General features: G+C 33.5%; 2 protein-coding genes across 3 annotated transcripts in view; one reads left to right on the top strand and one right to left on the bottom strand.

Moving 5' to 3' along the window:
- The window catches only part of LOC140059587 (SLIT-ROBO Rho GTPase-activating protein 3-like), a 35,712-nt gene extending 30,281 nt beyond the window's left edge, over positions 1-5,431 (top strand). For both annotated transcript variants that reach the window (XM_072105552.1, XM_072105551.1), the window contains 4 exons: positions 66-284; positions 423-484; positions 1,597-1,750; positions 3,308-5,431. In XM_072105552.1, coding sequence (XP_071961653.1) covers positions 66-284; positions 423-484; positions 1,597-1,750; positions 3,308-3,668 — 796 coding nt within the window. In that variant the 3' untranslated portion in view covers positions 3,669-5,431. The remainder of the gene's footprint in view (positions 1-65; positions 285-422; positions 485-1,596; positions 1,751-3,307) is intronic.
- A 1,277-nt stretch (positions 5,432-6,708) lies between these two features.
- LOC140059380 (mutS protein homolog 4-like) lies at positions 6,709-16,478 on the bottom strand. The gene is made up of 25 exons (XM_072105264.1): positions 16,448-16,478; positions 15,847-16,015; positions 15,546-15,658; positions 15,306-15,454; positions 14,912-15,023; positions 14,007-14,073; positions 13,801-13,922; positions 13,427-13,531; positions 13,303-13,341; positions 12,934-13,014; positions 12,601-12,791; positions 12,315-12,447; positions 12,176-12,229; positions 11,725-11,909; positions 11,562-11,574; positions 11,408-11,453; positions 11,187-11,311; positions 10,467-10,561; positions 10,270-10,317; positions 9,766-9,933; positions 9,366-9,438; positions 8,252-8,387; positions 7,832-7,935; positions 7,576-7,664; positions 6,709-7,163 (listed from the first exon to the last, which is right to left on the bottom strand). The coding sequence occupies exons 1-25, from the start codon at positions 16,476-16,478 to the stop codon at positions 6,987-6,989; spliced, it is 2,625 nt and encodes an 874-aa protein (XP_071961365.1). The 3' UTR covers positions 6,709-6,986.
- Between the last annotated feature and the right edge of the window lie 30 nt (positions 16,479-16,508).

Below are 16,508 nucleotides of genomic sequence, written 5' to 3'. Positions count from 1 at the left end.
TTTTCTTTTTGACCTGGGTCATGCAATATGCAAACTATAAACTGCAATCATATATTTTCTTTTAGTTTATCTCAGTACAGTGATGAAAACATGATGGACTCTCATAACTTAGCAATATGTTTTGGTCCGACGCTTATGCCGACTCCAGTCAATGTGGAAAACCTTTGTTACCAAGGACCCATCAACGAACTTATCGGAACAATCATTCGATATCAAGAGAGTATCTTTCCACGCGACTCAGGACGTATGTATGAAGAAATTGGTCTAAATGAAGCTGATATAAGGCAAGTGTTGACATATTGTGACCCTTTCGATGTAGTGTTTTTGTTGTAATTAATTATGAGACGATCATGAGGCTGTTTTGTCATGGTTAGGTGGTAAAAGTGACACATTTTAAATGATGCTGTGTTTTGTTCTTTCAGTCCGTCGCCTAGTCTAGATACGATCACGGATATAGGCAGTGAGTTTGGGGATGACGTCAGTGGTAAGCTTCTAATCAGTTGTCTAAAGCTCTGTCTACACTATCAAACTTTATGCGACAAAAAAATGTGATGTGCCCATATATGGACATGATGATGTCATATCGCTACCATATTTGGGTATATCACTACCGTATTTGAGCAAACTTTTTTGATAGTGTAGACAGATCTTTATGCTTAAATGGCTCCTTCGCAAAAAATTGCTAACCATTTTTAATATAGAAATATAGTATAGAAGCTAAGGCAAAGCTGACTACCCTTAAATAGATCTAAAAATGTATAGATGCAGTCAGTTGTTAATTTAATTATTACACATTCATAGATGAACGACTACAGGGATCGCCTCTCATTTGCATAAATGATGACGAGATACAGTTATTGATGGGAGAGCATAGAGCTTAAAATGCCTCCCCCCGCCGCTGCCACCGACTTGGTATTTACATTCTTCAGCACGTATGCACCATTCAATCTGACCTTTTAAACCCTGAACATGCATATTTGACTTTGATAACCTTGTGCCCTGAATAGGCATACTTTCTGTAGAACATTTGCATAATGTGAATAATTTAATATACAAACTTCTCTTATTGGCTGATTAAAATGTGCTGTTTTCTAATTGGCTCAATTTTTCTGCTATAAAAATTCTGAACGCTTTGCATTGCAATTTAATTACATCACTTAATTTTTTTTTTTCCATTTCCAAAGAAAGTTTTATTGATAATTATTCTGCAACTAACTTGCTAATATTGACAAAAGTCGACTCCTTTCACATTCCCTGCCACATTATTTCTCTAGTCAATGTTGGTTATTAAAGTTGGCATCGTGAAGGATGAAACAACTCGCCCCTTTTCTAATTAAATTTGCTATTGTTGTTGCATGATGGGATTGTCATTTTTCCATACAACCTAAATCTAATGGCAGTGAATGTGAAAATGCATAAAAATGTGTAACTCTTCTTCAAGACATGATGGTTTGTGTTCAAATTGTACATGCAAAAAAATATCTATTCTATTTGAAAAATAACCATTATGCACTATGGTGCAGCACATCTATAGCTGTTTGCTTAGCATATAGCGCATCATATACAATAACACGTTGTTTCATCCTATTCTTCTAGTACGACATTTTGACATACACAACAATTTGAATGATCTGAGCCGCCCTATTGTCAATAACCCTCACCAGCTCAAGGCGGCAACAGATGGCGACCAAGTGGGCGACCAAGAGCAAGACGCCTCGCCTTGGTTGCCCAGAAGACCCGAAGATGCCCCGTAAGTCAACATTTATTTGACAATCTTCACTTGCCCAGCCGACAACCAATAATTAACAAACCTTATTTTAGAATAATTTAATCAACAATAACCCTTTTTTTCCATATCTTTTAAATTATTTCATCTTCATAATTTCTTGTATAAATGCAGCTGTTTAAAAAGAAATCTATCTTAACATGAATTTCTCACTTCAAAACCGATGTTTTGCACGTAAAGCATGCCGCCTCTTTAAGACCCTGGTGGTGAACAATGCTAACAAAGTACTATAGACACATTTCAGTCAAAATCGAGATTCTTTGTCTCACAAAATAAAATTGTAATAGTTTTTATCAACAAGATTTAACAGTATTAACAAATTAAAACAAATTGGAAGTACAATGAAGGGTGCTGAGTAATCTTAAAGAAGATCAGGGAAAAATTTCATTTGAAAATTTTGTTTAGCAAAATTGCTAATCAAACTGATTTTTTAGTCAAGAAACATATTTTTGTATTGTATTTTTTGCTACAAAATTGTAGAAATGTGTAGCAAAAAGGTTGTTTTGTATAGCTTTTTGCTATGCTACACTGGCGAAATTATTCCCTGAAGATACTTACAGCCATCACTGGTAGTAAGTAGTTTAATTTTATCTCATTTCTTTCCCTTGTCCAATGCTATACAGTAAGATGCATTCTGTGAATGGGATGGCTTAGATCAGCTTTAAAAACACGTAAGAAATACACCTCACACAAACTTGCAACCTATCGCAAGCGCAGAGTGGCCAATATTTATTTTCAGCAATGTTTAGTAATCTGCATTTATACGTTGTTTTATATTTTTGTAGATAGTCATAACTTTGAGTGCAGTGTTTTCATTTCATTTGTATGCAGTAACTTATTACAGTTACTGCAGCTACTGTGATTTACTGCAGTAACTGCATTGATTATGTATGATAGATTTAAATATTAATTTTCATAAATATTTTCTATTTCAGCTTTATCTGTATATAGATATATTTTTGTTACTAACAATCTGCTCCAATGTTTAGTATTGGCTGAAAGTTATTGACTATAAACAACTATTTTACTGATTTTTGCTTTATTTTGTGTGTAGGAACGTCTTTATATTTATTTTGTATTTTGCTGTATTTTTCTTTAGTATTTTGAATTATTTTTTAAAAACTAACATTGAATGTTAAATAGGAAATTGGTGAATCAAGCTATCATCCTAAAAGAAATAATAATTTTTAATTGAAATGCAAAAATTGAAAAGACTTAAAATTAATCTATTTCAGTTTGTGTTGCAAACAATGTAGAAGTTTCAATATCGAATATTAATGTAGAAAATAGATGCTCAGTTCTGCAAAATACAAAAATATTGAAGATTAGATATTGAAACTTTTGTTGAATATGATTGTTAGTATTGACGCATGTTAATTAGCAAAAGTTTTTAGTTCAAACTGATTTCATCCATTGTTTGATCTTAATCTTTGTACAACTGCAGTTTCATTTGCCTTTGCTATCTTCGCTTGTAGTTGTATGAAGTATAACAAATTTGTTTTCTTATTTTATGTCGTGCAGTCGAAGTTTAAGTGAGTCATCGAACACATTGGATGTGGTTATAGAAGAACCAAAGACTGACCAATCACCTCAATCCAACGAGAACTCGTACAAACACATGGTCCGTGAGATTGATAACACAATGGCAAACAACCTCAAAGAACTCGACCAGATTCCAGACACACCATCACCATCTCTTACACCAGACATCGTACGCGACGTCATGTTCCCAGCTCACACAACCCCGACTACACCTACAACGCCAACAGCACCTAAGCCTGCAGTGAGGCCGAAGCCTGTCAGACCCCTACCCAATCAGTCTTCATCGTTAAGTCGCCACAGGCCTACATCTGCCGGCCCTAACAAGTCTATGACATTATAAGTGATACTATTGTAAATGGTGGAAGGAATGCTTACTTTAAGACAGTACTTTATCAAGAAACTTAGTCACCCATCATGTGTCGACCTAATATGTCATATTTTTAAAAATTGATTTTTGGATGTTTTGCAAAGCTTAAATTTAATATGCGATGCCCATGCATGCACCAACATAATATGTAAAAGCAAAATACCAAGTTTTAACTTATTTTTGTAAAAATATTTTTAAAGAATTATTTGTTGACGGCAAATAATGCAAATTAAGTCTTTCAAGTTCTGTAGTTATGCAGATGATTTATATTATTTTTATAAAATTGAGTTTGTAATTTTTTGATAAAATTTATCACAATTTGCTTAATTTCAAATTGAATTAATTTTTTTTATTGATATTGGATTAATTTTATATGACTAGGATTACAACAATACTGGGCAAATTTAATATATTTTTTTTTTATATTTCACAAATATAACAGAATCCAAAAATATGCAAATAATTTCTATTTTAAATTTTGATTTACATTACTTAAATGTAATTAAGTAAAAGAGTATGGTATTCCTAACGCCATGTCACAGACTTGTTAGTTAGAAAAATGCAAAATATTCGCAAACTATAGAGGGCGATGCTGCATGTACATAATAAAAGGAACTAAAATGCAAATAATTATTTTAGTCCAAAAAAAAAAAATGAAAAACTAATTTTAGACCAAAAAATGTATTTTGCTTATATGTTGCTGTGTGTAATAATTTTAGAATGTTGTGGATGGTGTTTTGTTGGGAAAAAAAAGATTTTTATTACACAAGGAAAAATAATGCTATTTGTATACTTTATATTAAAATAGTTAGCCAGATTTAGATACCACCTTTCAGAATAATGGAACAACCCTATGCATTAGTTTACGGCGCCGGTATCCATGACTTTTGCTGGCCGAAAAAATTCTCAGCAAGATGCATGATGTACACCAAGAAATTCAGATTTAGGACAATAGTAGTAGTATTCAATTTATGTTAATTTGTAAATATATATTTAGAAAGTTGAAAGGTCAACAAATTCTGACCTTTGACCTCATTAGTGTGCAAACTACGATACATAAATAGTTTGTATTCATTTTTGTTTTTAAATTATATTTCAGGATCTCTGTTCTGTTTAGTAAACATTAAAGTTTACAGAATTTTAACAGATAAGTTTACAAAACATAACAGAATAAGTTTACTTAACTTAACTGATAAGGTTACAGAACATAACAGAAAAGTTTACAGAACTTAACAGATAAGTTTACAGAACTTGAAAATGAATAATAATAATAGGAAATGTTATTTAATAATTTTCTAGTTTTGGTAATTAACCAATGTTCCTACATAAAATACATTTATTCTGTAAAATAATTAGTTTTTTATTTTGTAAATTTTCTTTTTTCTATATATAAATTTCTGAATGTGTTTATGTGTATATGGTACAGTGATCTTATATTATAATTACATTAATTTGTTTATATTATTACATTAATGTTTTGTTCTATTCTGTTATAAAGATAATGGTATTGAACGGTATTAGCAATAGAATATTCTATTATACTTTTTGTTATATTTGTCGACCTTCATAAATTTAATCGGATTACAAATGTAGCCCCCAAGATGTAATTTAAGATATTATGGCTGTATTATAATCGCCCATCACAATTAGGCTAAGCAAAACGCACTAAACATTCTCCTAAGTGAATACAAACAGTAAAATACTCAGTATTTAATATTTTTCGCTTAATTTTATTTAAAATTTTTAAAACCATAACTTTATGTGTTTTTTTTTTAAATCTTCCAGTAATATGACATCCCAAAGAATTGAATGTGCTTCACAATGTTATATCCATAGTAACATTTTAAAGAACTTAATGATACATTACTGCAGTAAATAACTGTTTGCTGCAGTATTTTTACTAAGTAGTTATTTTAAATGATTTAATTACACAGATACATAGTACAGGTAGTACACTTTATATTATGGCTCAAACATTTACTGTCCAGCGATTGGTTGAAAGAGCATCACATGATGACTTCGCCTGGGATTTTGAGTTCACTTAAAGCTCTGTCTACACTATCAAACTTTATGTGACAAAAAATGTGATGTTCCCATATATGGACATGATGATGTCATATCACTACCATATTTGGGCATATCACTACCATATTTGGCCATATCACTACCATATTTGGCCATATCACTACCATATTTGGGCACATCACACTTTTTTTTGTCAAACTAGTTTGATAATGTAGACAGAGATTTAGAACAGTAGTTGTGATCAAGTGTTTAATTCATAAAATAAAACAAAAATATACCTATTTTGATTTCTGGTTAAAACTAAATTATAGGCATACTATTTCAGGCACCGCAGGCTGCCCATAGTTGTGACCAGAAACTCAAATTTGTATACTTGTATATTACATGTTTTTATTTTCTGGTAGGTGCTAACAAGCGACTTAAGATATTATACTAAGTTAAACCATTAGTACTACATTTAATTAGGTACATGTTTCTCCACATCAATGTTAAACTCCCAAGGTAACTTCCATTAATTTTAAATACTCAAGATGACTATAAATATCTTACAATTTTATATATATTATTATTGTATGCTTTTTGTCTTCCTATACCTCGCATCTTAAGTTTAATCTCAATCCAAAGCTTATTTTTTATAAACTTAATATTTAGTTTAGAATTGATACTTGTATGAGACATGTAGTGTCTATATATTATAGATTTGCTATATGGACTGGTATAAACTCAGCTTGGAGTTAAGTTCCTATACCATGTTTGAATATGTAAGAAAGTGCTTAGCTTATACATGTACAATATCCATTTAATGTAAGTTAAACGCGTTCTTTACAAAATGTTTAAATTAGTAGAAGACCGGACAAACAGACAGACTGATAATTAGATAATTAATATTATTTTATCATAATTAGTGGTAGCTTGATCGCAAACCTGATTGGTTGCATCTCTTGGTGACGGGTAATGTCATAATATACCACAATAAAAAGGCTTAACTCCTTCTGTAAAGTAATTGTTTTTGACTTCTTTTTGATATGTCAATGATATTTGTCAAACTACAACCGTATGTGTGTAATACTTTTTTAATATTTGAAATGGTAAATTGTTAAATTTGTATGCTCAAAGGTGCTTTTTTCAATCCAATACTATACAGTGAATAATATAACTAATGCAAGGTAGTGCAGTCACATGCAATGCTCTCAAAACACTTTAACTAACTCAACAGATACACTATAACGTAAATTCTTCATCGAATTTAGCAGCAATTGATGTCCTTTACTCCTCCGACTCTGAAGCGCCTAAATCTGATAGATACTGTTTTTTTAATGTTGCCAGATATTCCTTTAAACTGTCCTCATCCAGACGTGAGTTACGAGCCACTTGGATCAGTCTGTTGGCAAGGTGGAAATCTGCTCTTTGCTTTCGTAATTCCATTGTGTCTTCTTCATTTGTCTAGATAAAATTAAATTGAGTGATTTGTTATTTGCACAAAGTATCAAGAAAATTGTGAGATACAAAAACAAATGATGATGTAAGGCAGCAAGTTGTGTTGGTTTGCGTTTATGATGTATATGGCGCCCTTGTGAATAAACTTGTGAAGCTGCTTTACGTAATTTTAGACTTTAAATGTTACACTTTTTAACTACATGTTTCTTCTCTAACAGCCATATCAGTGCAGCCAACTACAGCACTCTGTTCATGACAGTGGCTGAACGTGAACTAGCACAATGAGGTATCCCGCTACCCGTCTCGCAAACATGTGTACAACGGGGCTACGCTTTGTAGTCCTTATTAGAGAAAACTGGTTCTTCCACCAGAACTATGGAGTGAGTCGGCTTGGAACTCTTGCCGATATTATAGTTACCTTTTTTTGTGCCTTCAAAGTTTCTGAGATCTTCTTTGCCTCTGCTATGATAGACGGGGGAAGAGTGGAAACTTCCGCCAGTTTGATTCCTAAAACATAATTTAAAGTCTTTTATTTCATGTTCTTTTTAGGGTAACTGTTTAAAAGTATGTAATATAATAATTTACGATATAATATTTAATTTTAATAATTTTAAGTGTTCAAGAGTATGTTATGTAATTGTAACGTACATAAATATTATTCAAACATAATTTACCGTAGTTTTTCTCTTGTGTCCTCCCTCGTGACAGGGTATGTGTGTAGAAAACCTTTTGAAACTTGTCTTTACCTACGGCATGATGCTCAACTTCAAAATGGTAACTACATTGGGTTACAAAAATGAATTCATGTTTATTAAATGTGAGAATATTGATGTCATGTGAGAATAATGTCATGTGAGAATGATGTTGATGAGAATGATGTTGATGTTGATGAGAATGATGTCATGTGAGAATGAAGTCATGTGAGAATGAAGTCATGTGAGAATGATGTTGATGAGAATGATGGGGTGTGAGAATGATGTCATGTGAGAATGATGTTGATGAGAATGATGTCATGTGAGAATGATGTCATGTGAGAATGATGTTGATGTCATACAATATATATCATGTTTATTTTATAATCGATAAAAATTTACTTTTCAACATTAGGATAGAGGGCGTCCAAGTTAGTAATCTGCTGATAGTGCGTAGCGAAAAATGTGAACGCATTAAAACTGAGTAAGAATTCACAGATTGCGTGACAGATACCAACGCCCTCCTCACTACTGGTTCCTGAAATAAATAAGAGATAGTGTCCAATTAATAAGCCACTTCCCAGGGCCTCTTTGTCAGACTTCCTTGTGGAGCATTCAAGAGGACAATTAACCACCAGGTACTAATAAGTACCAAGTAATACATGCAGTAAAGATGTATTGTTCCATTTACTAATTCCAAAAACATTTTTAACAAATTATTTCGAAAAAAAGTGGGTCGTTTTGAAGTATTATAATAGTTATTAACTTTCACCAAAAATTACTCCAAAGAAAATCCATTTAATTGAAATACAGACGTTTTTTGTTCAAAAAATAACTTTGACTTCCAGTCAAAGTTTTCGATCAAAACATATATCATAATGCAACGCACTTCTTTGTCTACTCTGTATGCATAATCATAAACTTAAATAACTAAATCTGTGTGAAAACACCTTCTCAACCGTGACGAGTTGTAAACAATTCTAATTAGCATCATGCATGCATACTCGTTTGAAATCTTTGTTTACTTTCGCTTGCGACGATTTCCTAGAAGAAATGTGATCAAATTCATTTACCTGTTAATTACGTAAACTTGTTGTTTTTGGCTCAAATTTTCGACTTAAAGTAAATAACTTTAATATTACTTTGATATGGCCAATTTAAATTTAGAATATTTGACCTTCATTTTTGGTGTTTAAAGGGAAAATACATCTTTAAGAGTTGAGTAAGGCTAGGGTGCTTAGCTTATGACCAGGGGGAGGTCACGGCTAAAATTACATTAAATATTTTTTGATATCTCTTATTTTATTTTTTTATTTTATTTTATTCAATTTCCAGGTAACATACAAAAATCATAAACAAGGTACGGCATCATTCAACAAAACAGAACAAAAGTACTATCAGCACCTGCGGGTAACCAAAAGTGGATCAGTTCAAAAGAACTGCACTGTCGAGTGGCTTTCCCAACTAATAGTACGAAAAACGCAAAAGACGTTTTTTGATTTATTAACGCCCTTACCTCTTCCTAATTCATCGATGATGATCAATGACTTGTCGGTTGCATTTCGTATGATGTAGTTAGTTTCTCGCATCTTGCAAGAAAGAAGAACAAGGAAATAAAGAATTCTACATTTAAAATATTGTATACATATAATAATTAGATGATTTAGGATAAATTAAAAACTTAAGCAAATCTATTGTTAATCCAATCCAAGTATAAATCCCACCAACTAATTTCATAGCCAGGGGCTGTTTGCGATCGTTTACATACAAAACAAGTTTTGTTTTGATAGTTGTGATACTGTCGTAGTTGTATTTCTTTCATACGGCCTCATGGAAGAGCACATTTTGCTGTGTGAACCAGCGCCCTGTTTCAAGATAAAGATTTTATTATTTATTATTATTATTATTATAACTACCTCCAACATGAATGTTGAGGCGTTTGTTTCAATATCGTCATCACAACTTATTCTTGAAAATATCTGATCGGCAATCCTGAACGATGCGATCTCTGCCGGCACAAAGCAACCCAGCTGAGACATGATCTGCACTAGCGCTATCTGCTTCAAATACGTAGACTTGCCACTCTAAAATAACAAAAACAATTTGCATTTTAATAGATCTTAATGAATTTACCAAGTTAAGCAAAGGGGTTCGTTTCCAAATCGTTAACTTAATCATTATTGGTTCTTTTTATAATGATAGTAGTTTTATAGTAGAAGTATATTAAGAGGACACCTTCAGTTCAGGAGCCTACAAAGTGCCTCTTTTGGATGTGTCCCTGAATAGGGATTGGCTGTAGTGTTAAAACATATTGCATCTCGTATTCATTAAAAGGGAGATTATCCCTTTAATAAGGTGTCCTTTAAATATGGGGTGTGTCTAATGAGGAGCTCTATTGTATACAAAATAAAAGATTTTACCATATTTGGTCCAGTAATGACAATGAAATTACTTTCTGCAGATGCATACTACAAAATAAATAGCATATAATAACATTACAAAGTTATAAACAGTCACTTGATAATATATAACGCTTTTTAACATCTTAACTACGTTACTAAACATTAAAAGGTAACTTTTCACATCAATTATTAATGTTATTTTTATGATGACTTACAGTGTTGTTTGCGACTGGCTGCTCACTTGCAATCCGATTTAGAATGGGGTGGCGTCCGTTCTTGATGGCTAACGTATCGGTAAAATCTGGTCTTACTGCAGTAAAAGTGTAAATCGCATTTGAAATAGGAAGTGAACAATGGAGCAAAAAAGATTGTGCTTAATGAGTGGACTTGTGAGCTGGAGCACATGTGAGCTGGAGCACATGAGCTGGAGCATGTGTGAGCTGGAGCACATGAGTTGGAACATGTGAGCTGAACATGTGAGCTGGAGCATGTGGGCTAGAATACATGAGCTGGAGCATGTGAGCTAGAACACATGAGTTGGAGCACATGAGCTGGAACATGTGAGCTGGAACACATGAGCTGGAGCACATGAGCTAGAGCACATGAGCTGGAACATGTGGGCTAGCACATGAGCTGGAGCATGTGAGCTAGAACACATGAGTTGGAGCACATGAGCTGGAACATGTGAGCTGGAACACATGAGCTGGAGCACATGAGCTGGAACATGTGGGCTAGACTACACATGAGTTGGAGCACATGAGCTAGAGCACATGAGTTGGAGCACATGAGCTGGAACATGTGAGCTGAAACACATACAAACTAGAACATGTGAGCTAGAACACATGAGCTGGAGAACATGAGCTAGAGCATGTGAGCTAGAACACATGGGGTGGAGCAGGTGAGCTGTAACACAAACTACAAATTAAAACACTCACCATAGCCTCCAAGTGTACATAAATGAGCAAATGATGTGAGCATGTCCAGCATTGATACACATTCTGTGAGTTGATATAGGCAGCCAATTTGCTCACGAATGTCATTTATCAGTTCACTCAGCACACTAGTAACAAAATATCAATAATTAGTAATATTTCTGCTGATTTTGAAAATAGAATTTCATTTTACGAGGAATTAAACAATTTGTGTCTCTACTTACATGTTAGTCATCAGGTATATTTCATTTAAGGATTCTCGGATACGATCTAGGAAAAGTAATTAATTATTTAATAATCCTTATGCGTTTTAAGTAGGCAATCATCTGACCAATTACTTGAGGTTATAGTTTATATCATAAGTGAATGTAAACTTACCATTCAGTTTGATCTGAAAAAGAAACAATAATTCTAGGCTAGTTTACAACATTTTAAAAAATATCTGTCTTCTTTACTGGATAGTATTCTTTAATATTGTTGGAAAATACAAATACATTTTCATAAATATTATTTTTAAGTTGTTAATATTAAAGTATCTTACCAAGTCTGAAGTTGTAAAGCTTGCCATGTTCCTGGACTTAACTACTTTGACAAACGTTGACGGTAAAGCATCGAGGGCGACGTCTGAATTAGCTGCACAGCTCAACTGAATGTAGAAGCCTCTTGTGGCATTATAACTGGTCTTTAATGGTAAGTGGTGCTCCTCTGCAAGTTGCTTGATTAACTCTTTAAAAGAAAGTCATAATCTGCCATTTGTAATTGTTTGTTTAAAGATGGAGATTTCAAAACATGGATCCGCCAATTTCCTTAAACTCTGTCTATACACAGTCAAACTAGTTTGAAAAAAAAGTGTGATGCATTTACCCAAATAATGGTAGTGATATGACCAAATATGGTACTGACATCATAGTGTCCATATATGGGCACATCACATTTTGTTGTCACATAGAGTTTGATAGTGTGACAGGGTCTTTTTTAACTGTAAATATTACCTGATATGTCATCCACAATTTCTGTGTATGTTCTTCTAGCCACATCTAATAAACCTACAGTATAGTGGGGGAAAAAAATGTAAATATATTATTTTTTTCAATAATTTATTTATTGATCTTTGTAAAATTGACATCTTACCGTTAAGTTCCGGTTTAACCGCAAAGCATCTTTGCGTTCTCATGTTGAGTGCACCCTTCTGGTAACTAGTTTCATCATGTATAACAGTTTTTATCTTTTCTAAGATCAACGCAAACCTGTTATCACTTAACGTCTATAAATAGAATAGAAATGGTAAAGATGAATTACCAAATACACATTTAAATGTTCTTTTTACAAGATTAACTATAAATCCATTTTTAGAGAGTGGTCCATCCAGCTGAAGCTGATCGTTAGGAACCCTCACAAAAATACAATGTGACGATACCTTATGATATGCTTGTAACAACTTGTTCTCGGATCCCTCTATAGTATTCATCAACGGCGTCACCAGTTCCAACGTATGCTTTAACAGGATAACCGTTGTTATCTTCTGTTCGGCTGTTTTCACTGTTTCGGCCTTTGGTATCTGGACACACTGAGACAACAGATGGTCAGTATCCAGGAATCTAGCCAACACTGAAACACACCAAATATGGTAAATGGAGCAGTACAAGAGAACCAATTAGGTACATACTCCATTGAAGTCTGTATTCACCCTAAATTGTGTTTTAAAAAAGTTGCGTGATTATACCAGCAGCACGTCACCAGCTGTCCTTACCTGACTGTAAGTTATAAAATAGCTCCTCATTCTCTGTAAGTTCACTCACAACTTCCAGACGCATCTGTATTGTATCAAGATCTGCAAAAATAAAATGAGTTGTACTTGCAGGCCTTCTTTTATAGCTTTATCATCATTTTCATTACCATCATTGTCATCATATTGTCATCGTCATAATCATTGTCATCATCATTGTCATCATCATCATTGTCATCATCATCATTTTCATTATCATCATTGTCATCATCATCACTGACATCATCATCATCGGCATCATCATTGTCATCATCATCATCATCATCATCATTGTCATCATCTATCTCGTCCATGTATTGTCTCTATATTGAAATAAGTTTATTTCATACTTACCACACAAAGGCTGCAGCACATTTGATCTCAAAAGCCGAGCTAAACAGAAGATATTAAAAAAATGTTGAATATATCATTTACATTTTACATTTGTATGAGTCGATGTTAAATGTGTACAACTCACCTCCACCAACCGTTTTCGTGTTATTAAGAACACCATATAGAGTATGTTCGCTCCGAGCATCTAGCAAATTTTGAACAAGCTCTAAATTTGTGGCTGTAGACGCATCTTAAGAAATAAAAAAAAGTAATACCCATCATATTGTAAAACTCTCTCTCACTATCAAATGTGATGTGACTGTATATAGACATGATGATGTTATATCATTACGATGTTACACTTTTTTGTCAAACTAGTTTGATATATAGACAAAGCTTTAGAATTCACATATTGTGCACAATTTAATTCCAGGATTAAACACTAATTAACACTATACCTAATAGAGCTCGCTGTTGGGTATACTACAATATGGTTTTTTGCAAACTTGAGTAACTCACCAATCATCGCTGTCTGCTCGCTGCCTTTGAACACGATCTTCAATGATTTTGGAGCATACACAAGGTTTTGAATAAACTCTACATATTTCAACAAGGCAGCTGATGCGGCCAAACAGTAGTATCTAATTTAAAGCAATATGTATAATTTATATTACGGCATTTGTGCGTCTCGGGTTTGAACATTAGAGTGCAGGTTAAGTACTCACTTTGACATGACCTCAATCTCAACTGTACTGTATTCTGCTAAACATAGCTGTTTGATATATTGTAGCCCTGTAATTGAGTTTATATTATAAAGCATTAATACTTAACATTTATTTCTTCCTTCAAGAAAATGAGGTAAACATAATAAATTCCAGTAAAATTTATAACAAGGCAATTGATGATAAAAAAAAGTATACATTAATCAATAAGACGAAGTAGGCAGTGCCCAAGAAGATAGAAATCTTGTGGCTGGCCAGCCTATTTACAGACACAGGTAAAGCGGACTAAAATTCACGAAAATAGGATTCAAAATACAGGACGTAAGGACAGGGACATAACAAGACAGCAAAAGGAGGAAAAAAAACAACGATCAACAGAAAGACAGCTAATCAAATTCTGACCAAGAACTGACAAATGATACTCATAAAAATGTATTAATCACTCATTTTCTCTTTCTTATCTCCTCATTAATTCCTTTATCTATTATTAATCTACCCCCTATATTTCCATCTACAGTACTTAAACATTCACTTTCTATTGATCCATTTAATTAACATTATTTAATTAACTAACTCTACTACAGTAGAACATTATGGAACACCTTCAGGACCTAGAACTGTGTCCCTATAATAGGGCCATAGATTCAACACATGTTTGGCCCTCATTGTGTCTACTAAAGCTCTGTCTACATTATCAAAAATGTGATGTCCTTCATTATGTTGTCATACCACTACCATATTTAAGCATATCATCTTTTTTTTTGTCAAACTAGTTTCATAGTGTAGACAGAGCTTAATAAGGGTGCCTATAATAGGAGACCCCACCCCATTAAGGAGACAAACCTATTATTAGGGGTGTCTCCTAAGAGATAGGGATTTGTTCTGCTAAATGTGAATTGCTGATTTACCTTTGGTTTCATTGAAGTACCTCCTATGTACAGTTGATGTACTGGTTTCTTGATAGTGTTCTGTGATGAGTTTAAACAGTTTTGTCTCTGAGGCTGTACCTGGCATTATAATCTACACAAATGAAGCAAGCACTCACTATCACTGTTACAAGGACAAATAAAAGTACTGTACCTACAATTTTACAACTTACGGTACTTCTCAATCCATTGTATTTCTATTGTATAATGTTGGTGATTTTTATAGTTTTATTAATATGTTTTTAAATGTTGTTTATATGTTATTTAAACATTATTTCAACATAACAATATATCTGTACCTTATATATAAATAAATAAATAAGTTTTTAAAGTTGTTCTTGTACTATTAGCTAATTATGTCACATCATTTACTAACCTCCAGTGGTTGTAGGATTGCAAGCTTTGTCATCACCTTTACATAAGTTTGACTATCAGAGAATTGTGATAGCATCAGGTGAGATTGTTTCAGATCAATACTGGCCATGCCTATTTCACCCTGAGCTAGACCACGCCCTTCTACAATAGCTAGAAGTAAATAAGGTAAAAATCACTAGGTTGTACACTTTTAAATATACCAAAAAGGAACTCAGGAACTAAACATGCACATCCTTCTTACCTATAATGACAGTTTTGTGGTTAGGTACTACCGGTGTTGTTGAGCTTGATGTAGTCTGTCTTGGAGTTGATCGACTGCTTTGCATGGATGAGGCAGTACCTGGTGTTGTCAACCTGAAGATATTCATGTTAGTATTATTGCTTGTTAATATTGTTAAGGATATTTTTGTTATGATCACATTTCATTTTGAAGATTTATCCTTTTTTTAATCAAATTATGTGTTTCTTTTTAAGCTTTGTACTATTTAGCTTGGACCACTTTAAATTTTATTCTGTAGGCCTACCATGCCTGCTATACTTACCTGGAGTAGCCTGGAGTGTGGTTGTTAGCGGAAGAAAACTGTCCTAATGATGTTGGATTGTTTGAGGAACTATTTCTCCTACTAGAACTTGATGACATCATACTAGAACCTGAAGATGTCCTTTTTTGGGTACTGCTACTGTTATTGGGTGTTTCCATTAGTCCATAATCTGTAGTGAAGAAGAAGGGATTTAAAAAGCTAATCTTTTTATTGCATTTTCTTATTTATTTAAATTAGGCCTAGGCCTATATGGCAGCCTAGTATAGAATTATTTTATAAGTGAATTTTTAGTTGACATAGGCCTACAACAAGCCATCTATTTATAGGGCCTAAGGTACTAGTCTATAGGCCTAGGCCCTAGGCCTATATGGCAGCCTAGTATAGAATTATTTTATAAGTGAATTTTTAGTTGACCTAGGCCTACTACAAGCCATCTATTCATAGGGCCTAAGGTACTAGTCTATAGGCCTACTACTAGCTGTATACTATATTCCTAGCCTAGGCCTAGGCTTCCGACTGCCTGCGCGCCTGCTCGCCTGGCCCCTCCCTGGCTGAGCCTAGAGCAGCTATATGCTAGGCCTAGCATAGGACTAGGCCTTACCTCTCTTGGGCTTCGAGGTTCTTCGGTTCATTTTATATGTTTGTCATTCTTATCAGCCAAT

This window comes from Antedon mediterranea, chromosome 9, assembly GCF_964355755.1.
Source record: "Antedon mediterranea chromosome 9, ecAntMedi1.1, whole genome shotgun sequence".
NCBI lineage: Eukaryota > Metazoa > Echinodermata > Crinoidea > Comatulida > Antedonidae > Antedon > Antedon mediterranea.
The sequence above is the reverse complement of the archived record's forward strand: the minus strand, read 5'-3'. Positions and strand labels throughout refer to the sequence as shown.

Bases quoted from the DNA above. Each gene is read 5' to 3' on its own strand.
- LOC140059380 (XM_072105264.1), bottom strand. From the start codon at position 16,478: ATGAACCGAAGAACCTCGAAGCCCAAGAGAG. The intron at 15,659-15,846 runs GTAAGTATAGCA...GAATATCTTCAG, and splicing joins CACACTCCAGGCTACTCCAG to GTTGACAACACCAGGTACTG. The intron at 10,318-10,466 runs GTAAGTCATCAT...TTTATTTTGTAG, and splicing joins AGCCAGTCGCAAACAACACT to TATGCATCTGCAGAAAGTAA.